Source organism: Lonchura striata, chromosome 1 (assembly GCF_046129695.1).
Source record: "Lonchura striata isolate bLonStr1 chromosome 1, bLonStr1.mat, whole genome shotgun sequence".
Classification (NCBI taxonomy): domain Eukaryota; kingdom Metazoa; phylum Chordata; class Aves; order Passeriformes; family Estrildidae; genus Lonchura; species Lonchura striata.
In genome coordinates, this window is record NC_134603.1 from 112,367,341 (window position 1) to 112,380,845 (window position 13,505).

The 13,505-nt window shown below is 37.8% G+C and overlaps 1 protein-coding gene across 4 annotated transcripts in view; it reads left to right on the top strand.

Annotated features, from left to right (window-relative positions):
* The window catches only part of TRAK1 (trafficking kinesin protein 1), a 101,718-nt gene that overhangs the window by 71,061 nt on the left and 17,152 nt on the right, over window positions 1-13,505 (top strand). For all 4 annotated transcript variants that reach the window (XM_031503900.2, XM_021531283.2, XM_031503901.2 and 1 more), the window contains 9 exons: window positions 83-183; window positions 963-1,071; window positions 2,807-2,885; window positions 3,275-3,405; window positions 3,915-3,989; window positions 5,217-5,354; window positions 6,977-7,053; window positions 9,065-9,301; window positions 10,274-10,590. In XM_031503900.2, coding sequence (XP_031359760.2) covers window positions 83-183; window positions 963-1,071; window positions 2,807-2,885; window positions 3,275-3,405; window positions 3,915-3,989; window positions 5,217-5,354; window positions 6,977-7,053; window positions 9,065-9,301; window positions 10,274-10,590 — 1,264 coding nt within the window. The remainder of the gene's footprint in view (window positions 1-82; window positions 184-962; window positions 1,072-2,806; window positions 2,886-3,274; window positions 3,406-3,914; window positions 3,990-5,216; window positions 5,355-6,976; window positions 7,054-9,064; window positions 9,302-10,273; window positions 10,591-13,505) is intronic.

A 13,505-nucleotide genomic window follows, 5' to 3' on the forward strand; every position in this document is an offset into this window, starting at 1 on the left:
AATGAGCTAATTTGTGGTGGGTTTGCTTAAAAATGTGCCTGGAAAATCTGCTTACTGGTCTAAGAGCTCTTTCTTTGTGTAGGTTTCTCAGTTGCGGCATGAGCTGTCCATGAAAGATGAACTGCTCCAGTTCTATACCAGTGCTGCTGAAGAAAGCGAACCAGAGTCTGTCTGTTCCACCCCGTAAGTCAGTCGATCTGCAGCGTTGACCATTATCTGTTGGATGATTTAATAACTTTGAAAAGTGGTAAAATTGCCCCTGTATTGGCTGGAACTATAAATGGGACTTAGAACTTGATGCAAGACTCCAGCTGGAAGGACTTGCATGAGCCAGCTGGCTATCCAGGTGCCTACAGGAGCCAGGAGGGGAGAGTACATAGGGAGGCTGCTGACACGACGCTGCAACTCCAGAGGAACTGGGTCACTGTTGTGGTGGGGCAGCTGTGGGTGGCACTGACAGCAGCCCAGTACACACATTTGAGTGTGCTAGGACATGCTACATGAGTGACTTTTGTGCTTGAAGGACCTCTGAAGGCACTATGGAAAAATTCCAAGCCAAGGGAAAGAAATAAAGTATGGCTTACAGTGTGGGTTCCAGGCAGTTAGCTGTCTGAACAGCATTGCAGGTCCTGAGGGGCTGTCTGCCCTTGCAGAGTTATTGCTGCATTCTGATGAAGCATGTGCAGCATTAATCAGGAGCTATTGAATTGCTCCCTTTACTTTTCTCATAACCTTAGCTGAACAACTTTTCCATAGGAAATGTGCAGAATAATAAATAAAAAATTTAAATGTCTTCTTTTGAAATTCACTGCAAATTTATTGCTGCCCAAAAGTTCTGGCATGAATAAGCTGTATTTCATGTGGCTCTGTTTGTTTTTGAGACCTGTATTCAGTCTGTGCTTCTGTGAGATTGTCCATAGTGTATGTAAAAATTATTTAAAATTGTTGCTTTTTCCTACAAGGCTGAAGAGGAATGAATCTTCTTCCTCCGTCCAGAACTACTTTCATTTGGACTCTCTTCAAAAGAAACTCAAGGACCTTGAAGAGGAAAATGTTGTGCTTAGATCTGAGGTGAAATTGCTCCCTTTGTTTTGCTTAATATAGTTGTTCATCTAAATGCCAGAACACGGGTATTGAGAAGCTTGTATTAAAAGCTGAAATTCTAACTAAGAGTATAATTCTACATATAACAGATCTCTCTGTGATTGTTTAATCACCATCCTTTATCCTTTTAAATTAAGGAAAGACTGAAGTGTGGAAGGCACATAGAATCACAGAATTGTTTAGCTTGGAAAAGAGCTCTAAGGTCATGGAGGCCAACCTTTGACCAATCAATACCTTATCAACTAGACCAGACCCCTGAGTGCCATGTCCAGTTCTTTCCTGAACACCTCCTGAGATGGTGACTCCAGCCCATTCAAATGTCCTATCACCCTTTCTGTGAAGAAATTCTTCCCGAATGAAGTTATAGGCAAAGCAATGTTTGTGCAGTAAGAATGTGCAGGAGCATGGGCAGATTTTGGACTCCGGGATTGCACTTTCAAGCAGGTTGTAAATGGCTGACCTGGCAGATATGTGTGACTTGAGCAGCAGATCTCAAGTTTGTAGGCTAGCACGGTCTCTGATACCAATTCAGTGTTTGTCAAAATGCAAATGTCTAGCCTAAATTTGCATTACATTTCTTCATTTTGTGTTTCAATATTTTAAATTGAATGTGTTCTTTATTTCTTAAAATACTTTATTTGTTTCACAGATGACACAGTTTTTAAAAGTTTAACAGTTGAATATGAAGTGAATAATTTTATATTTTTAATCCAACCTTTAAACCATGGGTGTATGTTTTACCACTTTGCAAACATGTAGCAGAGTTTAGCAGGAATGATACTTTTGGTCTAAGAGTGAATACACGAAAACAGAATCTTACTAATCTTACTACCATTTTCCACTTCAAATGCATGGCCCATTGTAAATAGGTAGTGCTGCACCTTTGCACAAGACACCCGGTAATGGAGACTGCTGTGTTCCTAGCTGAGAAGGTGCACAAGGGAGATGAGCAATAGATGGTCTGAGATTAATGAATGTTAGAACTGAGAGAGCCACTGCATCAGGAGCTGGTAGGAAACCCCATGCAGTACTGCTTTCCCATCCAGGGAGATGCAGTCTGTGCCAGCAAGGCACAGGATGAAGCCAAAGCTGAAACCTGTGAGCCGTGCAGTTCTCTACAGAGGCAGTCTGTGGGTGTCTGTGCATGCCCCAGCTTTGGGAATAGATTACAGACCACCGAGGTGGTGCCAGACAGAACCAGCTGGCTGCAGCCTTGCTGCTCTTGGCACTCCCAGAGTCAGAGTGGAAAATGCAACCAAGAGGTTGCATTAAGGTTTTTTATGGCATATATGGTTACAAGTGCCAGAACTTTTCAAATAGGATCAAATGGTGTGTTTTTTAAATACTTGAATGTTTAATTCAGTTATTTAAACAAAGCATTTATTTAGTTTTTGATGATACCTAGTTTTATTCAGTGACCAGTTCAGGTTCTGCATGCTAGTGTTTTGTATGTCCTGACATCTAGTGGGGATATGGTGATAGTGATGCAAGTTTCTCCATACAATAATGTCTCTGCTGAATGTTCACCTGGCCTATTTTTCCAGAACATGTGGGAGGGCAGACAAAAACTGTAGCTTCTCACTGTCTTCCTGAAGGAGTGATTAGAATAGCTTGTTTTTCTGAAGCAGATGGAAGTGCAACAATAGACTGGCAAAGAACAAATGTGCTAATGTAGCATATTTGATGTGGATTTCTTGAACAGGCTTGTCAGCTGAAGACTGAAACAATTACTTATGAAGAGAAAGAACAACAACTTGTCAATGACTGTGTAAAAGAGCTAAGTATGTCCCTACTTCTTTATACTTTTTTGAGATAGGTCAGTTAAAAAAAAAAAACTAAAACAGATCAGTCAGTCATGTTTTCCTGTGGTAATTATTTTCCTTTTATAAATGGTTATGAGGAGAAAAATTCTGCCTGAAATTTCATAGCAGAAAATGTTGGCTAAATCTTTTTCATTTAAAAACAGATTTGCATTGAAAGTATTCAGTCTCTTTTGCAGCATGAGCACTTCATGCCTTTCTGGTTTTGTGTCCTACTGTTTTGCAAAAATACCTTTGTGTGAACTGGGGGTAGAATTCTGCTGAAGCAAGTGATGTTCCAAAAGAGCATCTTTATGCTTACTTTCCCAATTTTGGGTTTGTGATGTTAATTGTAATTACTTATCTTAAAGGGGATGCAAACATCCAGATTGCCAATATCTCCGAAGAGCTAGCAAAGAAAACTGAAGATGCTGCCCGACAGCAAGAAGAAATCACTCATCTTCTCTCTCAGATAGTTGACCTGCAGAAAAAGGCAAAAGCTGTAAGCAATCCAATTGAGAGACTACTGTTGTTATTTGCTACTAATGTAACTGGAGGACAGATTAAAATTCTTTCTGTACTAGAGCCTAAAGGAAATATTCCACCTTTCTTGTGTGGATGACCTTGTTTGGTGTTTAATATCTGGCATACTTGACTAGAAAGTATCAATTTATTAAGACATGCATATATAGTTTCTCAAATGCAATAGTTAAAATTATTTAAAATACTAGATACAAAACTCTGCTCTGAGCTATGTCGGTGAGACATGAGTGTCAGTGCAAGTATTTCAGTGGGCACATACTTGTTTGGAGGTTCTTTTAGCAAGGTGCATTCTAATGCTTGTGTGTTCTTGTGTTAACATTTTAAACGTTTTTAAACTAATGTGTAGATTAATATTGCTGCAGAGGAGAAGTGAGAAAAGTTACAATGGTCCTACTTACCTGTAGTATATGATACAAATATCACAGAACAAAACATCACAGTCTTTCTAATATATTTGGCCTATTTTAGTGTGCAGTTGAAAATGAGGAACTTGTCCAGCATCTGGGAGCAGCTAAAGATGCCCAGAGACAGCTCACAGCGGAGGTGAGTACATTACTTAGTAATACAATAATTTAGTAGCTAAGCAATGACTGTTCACATTGCCATGAGAGGCTTAGTCTGAGTTGGATCAGAAATAGTAAATAGTTTTGCCTGTGTATATGCAATGAAGGAACATTTATGTTCCTAGTAGAGTTCAAAGCCTTTTCTTTCCTATTCTCTGCTCCTTCAAATGACACACATTTTGAAACACAGAGACTTACGGGCTGTACAGGAATGCCTTTAGAAGCTGACTTCTCTAGGCTGGTAATTTCAGCCTATTTTGACTAGTGAGATAGCATGGAAGAACTCATTGATGCTCTGTTTGTTCAGTGTATAAACATAAGGCAGTCCACTATTCTGGTTGTCTTATGGGTGCTACATTTGCATGAAAAGAAATGGACAAGTTGGAATGAATAGAGCTTTATCCCTTTAGGATTTGTCTTGTACTTGCACTACTTGGTGATGAAGGTGAGAGTGGCCAGAGAAGCTTTTCCAGTGGGTGGACCTTCTGTAACTGTGGTGCTCACCAAAGACTGGGTTCATGCATCACCATTGCTTTCCTGGGAAAGAAAATGAACCAGATCTCTTTTTCTAAACCAAATAGCTGATTTTTATGAAAGTTGTAAGAATGTGGTGTTTCAGACTTTTGTCCCTTTGCCAAACTTAGTTGAAGTAGCTGATGAACCCAAAAGCTGTGAGGTTACACAAACATCTGCAGACAGAGTGATTACAGAAGATGTCTTTCCTGAGAAAGCTAAAAACAAGACATGGTCTTAGGCTGTTGAAAGCTATATATGTATATGTATGTATGCATGAAAGTCCTGGCTTTAAAATTCCTAAGTCCTTTGGACCATTGTGGAATGTCTTGTCCTCAGACCATGGTGTTTGCACTATGGTCATCATGGCAGTGATTAAGCACTAAACCTGATCAGACTAAAGATACTTTTTTAGCTCTGTATCTTCTCCTTGACAATGGCTTCACATGGAAGGAAAGGAAGAAAATGGAGCAAACAGTTCCTTCTGCATTGTTACCCTCCCTGCCTGCCTTCCCATCACTAATCCATGTTATTAATGATCCTCCAGTGATACTCAGTTGTTGGAGATGGATTCCTTTAACGTGGGATATTCTTCCCTCCACCATTATTGCTTACCAGTATTAAAAGAATTGGCAGAATTTTTGTGGTAATAGTGCACCCCATAAGGTCTTGGACTGTTTTCTCTATGTTACAGTTGCGAGAGCTGGAAGACAAGTATGCAGAGTGCATGGAAATGCTTCATGAGGCTCAGGAAGAGCTGAAAAACCTTAGGAACAAGACAATGCCAAATGCTATATCGCGTCGGTACCACTCCCTTGGTCTCTTCCCTATGGTAAGAAGACTTAAGGAAAAACCTGCACCCATCAAGCAAAGAAGTGTGTTTGCATCTGACTTACAGCTTCAGGGATAGGATGCTAGGTTTGACATAAGCATGGGTGAAATGTGTATTTGCATAGTCTTAAAGGATACCTGAGTGATCAGTTTTGCATACCTGGTTCTGAAACAGTGGTGCTGTGCAGCCCTGCTGCAGTGTTATATACAACCTGCAGCTGTCTGTCCTCATGCTGCGAGACCTGGGTAGCATTAACAGGTCCTTACACAGTTCTATACATCTTTGTTAGGCATCTCCTGAACTGTGGTGGCTGATGTTCATTAGAATTTTCCTGTTTATCTTCAATATTCTTGGAGATATAAATTCCTAATAACATAACAATGGTTTCCAGACATGACATCTTTCTAGTAATTAATTTATGATATACATTTTAGTTCTTCAGTCTAAACCTTTGATCAGGGTTAGAAACATAACTTCTTGTTGTATGGTGACTGAAAATTCAGTGGTTCATTAAAGGAATGTTAGCTGCTAATCTGTATAATGGCAACAAGTTATGGTGGTTTCACTTATGTTACCAACTTTTTTTACCTGATTTCCTGCAATTATGAAATTTAAAGCTCAGGGAATATGCAGTACCCTCAGTGAACTGAGGAAAAAAGAGTGGATAAGAATGTGTGCAGTGACTTGCTCTGCTTGCCTGTGTATCTCTAGAATAGTTAGATTACTTCTGAAGGCAATGGTATCAGTGGCTTCTTCTGAAATACATTAATGTAATCAAGCAGCAAAACCTGACCTGCCTTGTCTTGTCTTACTGCAGAAGAAGAGCACATTTTATTTGTGCTCACAAGAAGTAAATTGCCAACAAAAGCTTAGCTTGCTTTTTGTGCTCTCTTCTGAGGCTGAACACAGGCCAAATTAAAGTACAGATGTTTAATGATATGAGTTGTGCTTGCAAAAATAATACAAATTGTGCTTGCACAAATACAGCTGAAAGCTGTGAAAAGTATGCTTGTGCTGATACAGGTTTCTGTGCTTTTTGTGAAAATGATTTTCAAATGTTGAATCATGCAACAAAAGATCATTTAGGTTTTTTTAATGTTTGACACTTAGACCCTACATCCAGCAGTAAAACTTAGTGACCAGCTATGGAAAATTGATGGCCTGTTCCCTCTAACTTCATGGAGAAAGGATAAAGTGCTTTATGCCAAGAATCATGTCAGTTTTGTGGATGGGTGGATAATACTGTGGGTTTTATGTATATTTTAAATGAGAACATAAAGACCAAACCTTTATACATGAAAGGTGAGTGTTACTGAGTGTGAAATTCAGTCTGGGTAGCTGGATCATGTTGTTGCCTACAATGCTTTTTTAAGGTTCCTTGGCAGATATTATGTATCATCATGTAGTACATACTGCAGAAAAAGGAAGCTAAGCCATATTTTGTCTGTGTTTCAAATAGCTACATTAGTTTTCCATTTTTTTTTCATATTTAAACCTTACTTTTTTTCTTCTAGAAATACTCTTTATTATTTATTATTTTGTATAAGCAATATATTATTTTCTGTGCTGCCAACCTATTAATGTTATGATATTTGTTTCTCTTTTGTGCTTATTTTTAACAGGATTCTTTGGCAGCAGAGATAGAAGGGTCAATGAGGAAAGAACTGCATTTGGATGAACCCGACTCTCCTGACTTGGCGTAAGACTGAAAAGAATTGGTTCCTAACTGATTGGTTATATCTGAATTTAATTGTTTGATGAGAAAGGAAAAAACAGGGAACAGTTGAGCTAGATATTTAGAAAGAAATATTTCTAGCTGAATGTGAATGATAGAGAGAAAGGAAAACAAACTGCCTAGTTTTTGGGGTGTTTTTATTTTCTCCTAAAGCTGCTAAAAAAAACACCTATATACTGGCTTTGCCTTGTCTTGTAAACTTCTTTCCTCATTGGTAAGTGCTGAGAATGAGAAAAGGTTGGTTTTCTTGTGTGTTACCATGCTAGATTTCTTCAGTTACCGATTAGAGGAGGAGTTCAAGTTCTTGGTGAGTTTTATAACATAAGTTACCAGGTTGATCTAATCTGGATTTTAAGGAAGAACATCAGGGCAGTAAGGGGTTTGGAATGGTTGGGTACTTAGTGTGATGCCCATTACACCTGTGCTGAAGTTCTGTTGAATTAAACAAGAGAGTAGTTTGAAACAAGTTAAGTGCTTGCGACAGCCCCAAAGCTATAGATAGATACAGCTTGGCAGAAAGGGCCTCGCTGATGCCAGTTGCATGTGTACTCCAATAGGTTTATCTCACAGATTTGTACAAAGCATGGATTGTTTAATTCGAAATAAGTTAATCCAGTTTACAGGGTCTGTTACAGAAACAGAGTTTACAAAACAGGATAGTCAGGGAAGGTACAGTAGGCACTTGCCAGAAACCTTCTAATTGCATTTACAAAATGCCTGATGCATACACTTACCTTTTCTGAGCCTAAGCCAAGAACTACAAATGAGGCTCTTAAAGGGTGAAATGTTGGTTATAAAAATGTAAGATCAGAAAGTTGTGAGCATGCTCAAACCCCATAAAATCCTTTCATCATTCCAGAATAATCTAACTTAAAGCTAGTTTAACTTCTTTAAAATCTCTTATTTACTTTGCCTGTACCAGAGGATACTTTTTTTTTTTTTTTTTGGTTGCGTGACTTATCTTGGTTTTATTTTTTATTTATTTGTGCAGTGATAGTAACTGCAAGCTCCATGGGACTGTTTATTGATAAATACTCTTAGATTCAGCCTCAAAAAGATATACAGCTACAGATCTGGAGCCTCCAGACAAAGGGTGCAACTGTTGAGCACCCATGGACAGAAGGAAAGAAATTTAAATGACATTAAATAGCCTAAGACATGTAGTCACTGTTACAACCTGGCATGGTTACCTTTCAGATAGAAGGAATCTGCTATCCTTGTGTTCAGCCATTGTTGACCTGTAAAACAAAGCAGTGGTGGCACTACTGCAGCATGATGTAGGGTAATTTTATTTTGTCAAGAAATTTCTGCTGAAGCATCATCTGATGTCAGTCTTGAACCAGGTGAAAAATATTTTTTATGGTATATAGACAGTGGTGATAAAGAATGAACTGTAGAAGTGGGTCAAATATTAGGTTTCTAGCCCTGACAGCCTCTCTCTCAAGTCTTGGTTTATTATATTTCTGGCATCTTTTTCCTTCTTTTAAAAGTACTATTTAAGGGGATTGGAAATTGATTTCAGAGAGAAAAGATACAAGACTTGCTTGCATGGAGATACTCAGGAGAGTAAACTCAAACTCTCTTTTAAAATGGATTAGTCAGTTCATAGTTAAGAGTTGAATGGAGGTCAATTCTGGTTTTTAAAATCTTGATTTTGCATAATGGCTTTATGGCACTTTTAGCTGATGTACTGAAATGCTATTTCACTTATTTTTTATTAATATTTTAAAGGGTGAATGCATATGATTGTCAAATGTTCTGTCAAAACTATTCTAAGGTGATGGAAGAATGATGTTGACATTTGAACGTAATGGCCAGACTGTAGCTAGTATGGGACCCTATGCATACTACTTTACAAAACTATATATAAAACCAAAGTGTTTGATAGACCTGTGAATAGGAAGGGCTGTTAATAAGCTGTTAGCTGTTTCTCTGTTCCTTCTCAGTGATTATTAATTGTGTGTGTGTTTTACAGCCATCAGAAGCGGGTCTTTGAGACGGTGAGAAATGTCAATCAAGTTGTCAAGCAGAGATCCATGACTCCATCACCAATGAACATCCCAGGCTCTAACCAGTCCTCTGCTATGAACTCGGTTATTTCTAGCTGTGTCAGCACTCCACGTTCCAGTTTCTATGGGGGAGATATCTCTAACATTATGATTGACAACAAGACCAATAGCATCATCTTAGAGACAGAGTCCTCGGACAACGGGTCAGTACCAGAGTACTGGAATCTGCTTTTGCTTAGTTTCTGACATAAAGGCAGTGTTCCTGTTTTCCTCCTTTTGTCTTATGTAGTGTAGTTATCACAGTGGCATACATCTTCAAAATCTATTTTGTGCTTATAGTTTTTGGGCACTCAAGTTTATTTAAAAAAGAAAGCTTTTAGAAAGTACTGTGTATCAATCTGTCTGCAACTCAGACCTGTTCTGAGATGCAATGTCCCCAGATGATGTAAAACCACCCTTTGTTTTTATGTGTCAACATGTAAAATAATTAGATTTTCACCATGTTACATAAATGCCAGGGAGTTCTGATTCCAGATGTAGCTACAGTTAACTGTTTTGATCCTAAAAATGAATAAAGAGTGCATCTGTAGGTTACCTAATACAAAAACATGAATGAAACCAATCAGTACTTTGCTTTTTTAGCTACTTGTCTCTTCCCCTGTACAGCTCCACACTATATGCTGTATATACTTTTCATTAAAATACCTTAATACTTGAAAACAATGTATGCTTGTCAGTATAATAGAGTATATTAGTATAATAGACTCTTGTGACTCAGTGTGGTGTTCTTACAGCATTGGCCCTTTAACATGGGGCCTGCTTACCTGAGTTTACATAACTGTGAGAGACACACAACAAGTAGACAATGCTCACCTCTTTGTAGGAGGAAGCTCTTAAGAAAAGTGCAGGTTTGCAACCAGGAGTTTCCAGGCAGGAGCTAGGACTCAAAATTTTTACTACAAAAGAGAAACAAAAGACTGGTGTTTGCCTTTGAGCTCTTCAGATGAGGAGCAACTTGTTCCCGACACAGTAATGTAAAGGTATTAGTTAGTGTCTCAAAACTGTCATATGATTTCTAAGAATGTGGGTTTTTTTCCCCTCCCACCTTTTTTTTTTTTTTTTTTGTTTGTTTTGTTTTTGTCTTTTGTTTTTCTGTGTCCTCCTTAATGTTTTAGAAATGAAGACAGGATGAAGAAGCCTGGAACTCCAGGGACTCCAGGCTCCAGTGACCTAGAGACTGCCCTGCGTAGGCTCTCCCTCAGGCGGGAGAATTATCTCTCGGAGCGCAAGTTCTTTGAGGAAGAGCAGGAAAGGAAGTTGCGGGAACTGGCAGAAAAGGGAGAACTCCACAGTGGTTCCGTTACCCCCACAGAGAGCATCATGTCACTGGGAACTCACTCCAGATTTTCAGAATTCACTGGATATTCAGGAATGTCTATCAGCAGTCGCTCCTACCTGCCAGAAAAGCTTCAGATTGTGAAACCACTAGAAGGTGATAACAAAGGGCCTCGGCCTTTATCTGTTATTATTAGTGACTCTTTGTGGTCCCTAATCCATCACCAGAAAGCAGGAAATCTTTGCAATACATACTCTTTTTACTTTAGAGACAGTACTCCGCGCTGTTGGTTTGAGATATTCTAACTACTATATTCTTCCACAAGCCTTAAAAGTGTTAGGAAACAATCCCAGCCAAAGCAATAAAATAAATATTACAGGCCACATGTGCACATCAGTAGTGCAGCTTTACACCCGACCTAAATGTTACCATTTCATAATTGGAAAAGGAAGTTTGATAAGTCTATGAAATCTAAACAGCAAGAGTTCTGTAAATTAGTGTCTGGAAAGGCTATTACCTACTTCAGTTAGTCCAGTTCGTCTAATAAGACTGTTGTAGTGATTCAAAATTATCTCTGGACTTAATGGGTTGAGTGATCACATGATTCACTATGGCTTTGTGTTTCATGTGTGAAATAGGTGGGGTTTTTTAAAGTCAAACTTCCTTCATACGTTGTCTCAGTAAAAGGTAAGATTGATGGTAGTCAGGGCTAGAGCTGTATTTCAAAGTTAATTTCAATAGACTGTTTAAAAAAAGCTGTCAAACAAATGCAGTGTAATATGCCTGGCTTTCTTCAGTTCTTTCAGGTTGTAGTTGGAAGTTAGTTGAGTCATTTCCTTCAGGTTTTAAACCAAATGAAGTTTCCCTGTAGTACTTCACAGATAAACTAGGTAACATCATTTAGCTTTGGCTTCTCTCTCTCTCTATTCCTTTAACATAACTCTTGTATTACATTGCATTGTGTGTATTTTAATTGCAGAAGTTCCTTTTTTTTCATCTGTTCAGAACAAATTTATTTCATTTATAAGGAGCATATAGCATGACACATACTCAGAAGCAAACACAAGCGTTCTTATGCCCTGAAGAAAGTGATGTACTGTATCTACTTATTCAAATTAAACTAGAGCCACAGCGCACAAACCCATACTGTCGAGCAGATTTTAATAGTTTGTTTTCATGGCTGCTTTTACATAGTCATAAAAGTTCTTGTACCACGTGAGAGAAAGGATGATCCCACTTTGTTTCAGTTTCTGGTTGCTACCACTGTAATAGATTTCTGTCACCATCCCATTATATCTGCTTTTGTCTTCCAATAAACTCTTAAAGTCTTTATCATCTTTCTATCTGTCTGGGTTTGTTTTTTTTCCCTGGTTTTGTTCAATATTTTCACTGGGTCATTTCTCTCTTGAAATGATTGCATGTTTTAAAGTACTTCCCATGTTTGGTTTTAGATCTTATTTGTAGCATGTTTGTGTCTGCCTGTTTCATAAGTTTTGGTTGTTAACTTTTATTAACTAAATATCTTAATGATTTCGTTTTTTATTTCAGCTTGGTTTATTTTCTGAATATTTCATGAGCCTTAGGTTTTCTTTCACGTTCATGGATGCTTTCAGAGTACTGGGAAAAAACAGTCTGCTGTACATGCAGGCTGCTATAAGTAGTTGTGTCTTTGGTTTATTACTGTTTTGGGTGCTCATGTCATAAAACAGAAAAAAAAAATAGTTCTATAATAAATTTACTATAGCTCAATGACTCTGCTCCTTTAAAGCAACCTTTTAAATCCCCCAGAAAAAGAAGTGACAGAAGCACTAAGAAATGTATGTTTTGCACCTTTAAAAATCAAGATATGCTTTATTTTAGTCAAATAGAGGAATTGCTTGATGTGACTTCTTTTAGTTATAGACCAGTAGGGTTTTTTGGTTTGGTTTTGTTTTGTTTTTTTTTAAACTATGCACCTGTGACTTGTTGTGTCATAAGCACAAAACAGCACTATCTGTAGGAAAACTAAAAACTTGGGCTGGCTATGTCTTCACCCATTTTACTGCAATTGTGGGAGCAACACACTGTGAATTTCTAAGCTTTCTCTGATCCTCCAAGCCTATGTGCAATCATGCAGAGATATCAGGAATAGATGAAGAACATTTACTCCATTCATATTCTTATTTTGTTCTTATATTCCTTCTTCTTTTAGTGGCATATGCCACTGTTACACAGTAATTTCCTCATGCCAGCTGTTTCTGGTAATTTACAAAACCATTGGCTAAGAACCTGGGACTGAATGTAGGCCAAAGAAGTGTTTTATTTCCCTCTTCTTTCGACTTCTGCAGCTGTCTCTTTATACTGGGGATTTACAATTGTTGGATTCCCTTGTACATTTGTTCTTCATTTTCTGTATAGGAAATTAATCTCCCTTGCACACATTTTAGGAGATGAAGATTGGGTTTAGATATGCTCTTGTTTGTGATGGACCTAAGGCCATTTTGATTTCTGTCGTTTCAATAGAAATATTAAAGCTCAAAATGCAGATATTTTGGTAACTATATTTTCAATGGAAAAGTATGAGATATATATTGAAAATGAAGTGTTTGTATTCTGCTGAGTTTAAGTATAAGTTTTGGTTTGCTTGAAGGTGAAAAAGGTTATATTTGCCAAAGCTACTTTTGTTCTTTGATTCTTGGGGTAGACTGACAGAAAACCTCTGCTCCTAGGTAAAGGCTTGACAATATCTATAACTTCTTCACATTCTGGGGTATTCCTTTTATATAAAAGCAAAAGTTTGGCCTTTGTGACAATTCAGAAGAAATACAAGTTATAAGGATGTCTCTTCTCCCATTTGGGGGTTGTAATAGTTTCTATTTCTTGAGTCTTGAGGGTACAAATTTTTTCTAATCCATCTAGACTAATTTAAATAAAGGCAAAAAAATATAGATAGGGTCATTAACCAAAATAATCTAGCAGATCCATTTATTCTGAGCTAAAAAGTTACAGATCTTAGAAAGTGAGATAGGCTTAACTAAAATGCCACCCATTGTTTCCAGTCATTCTAGAGAAAATTTTTTTCCCTGTTCACT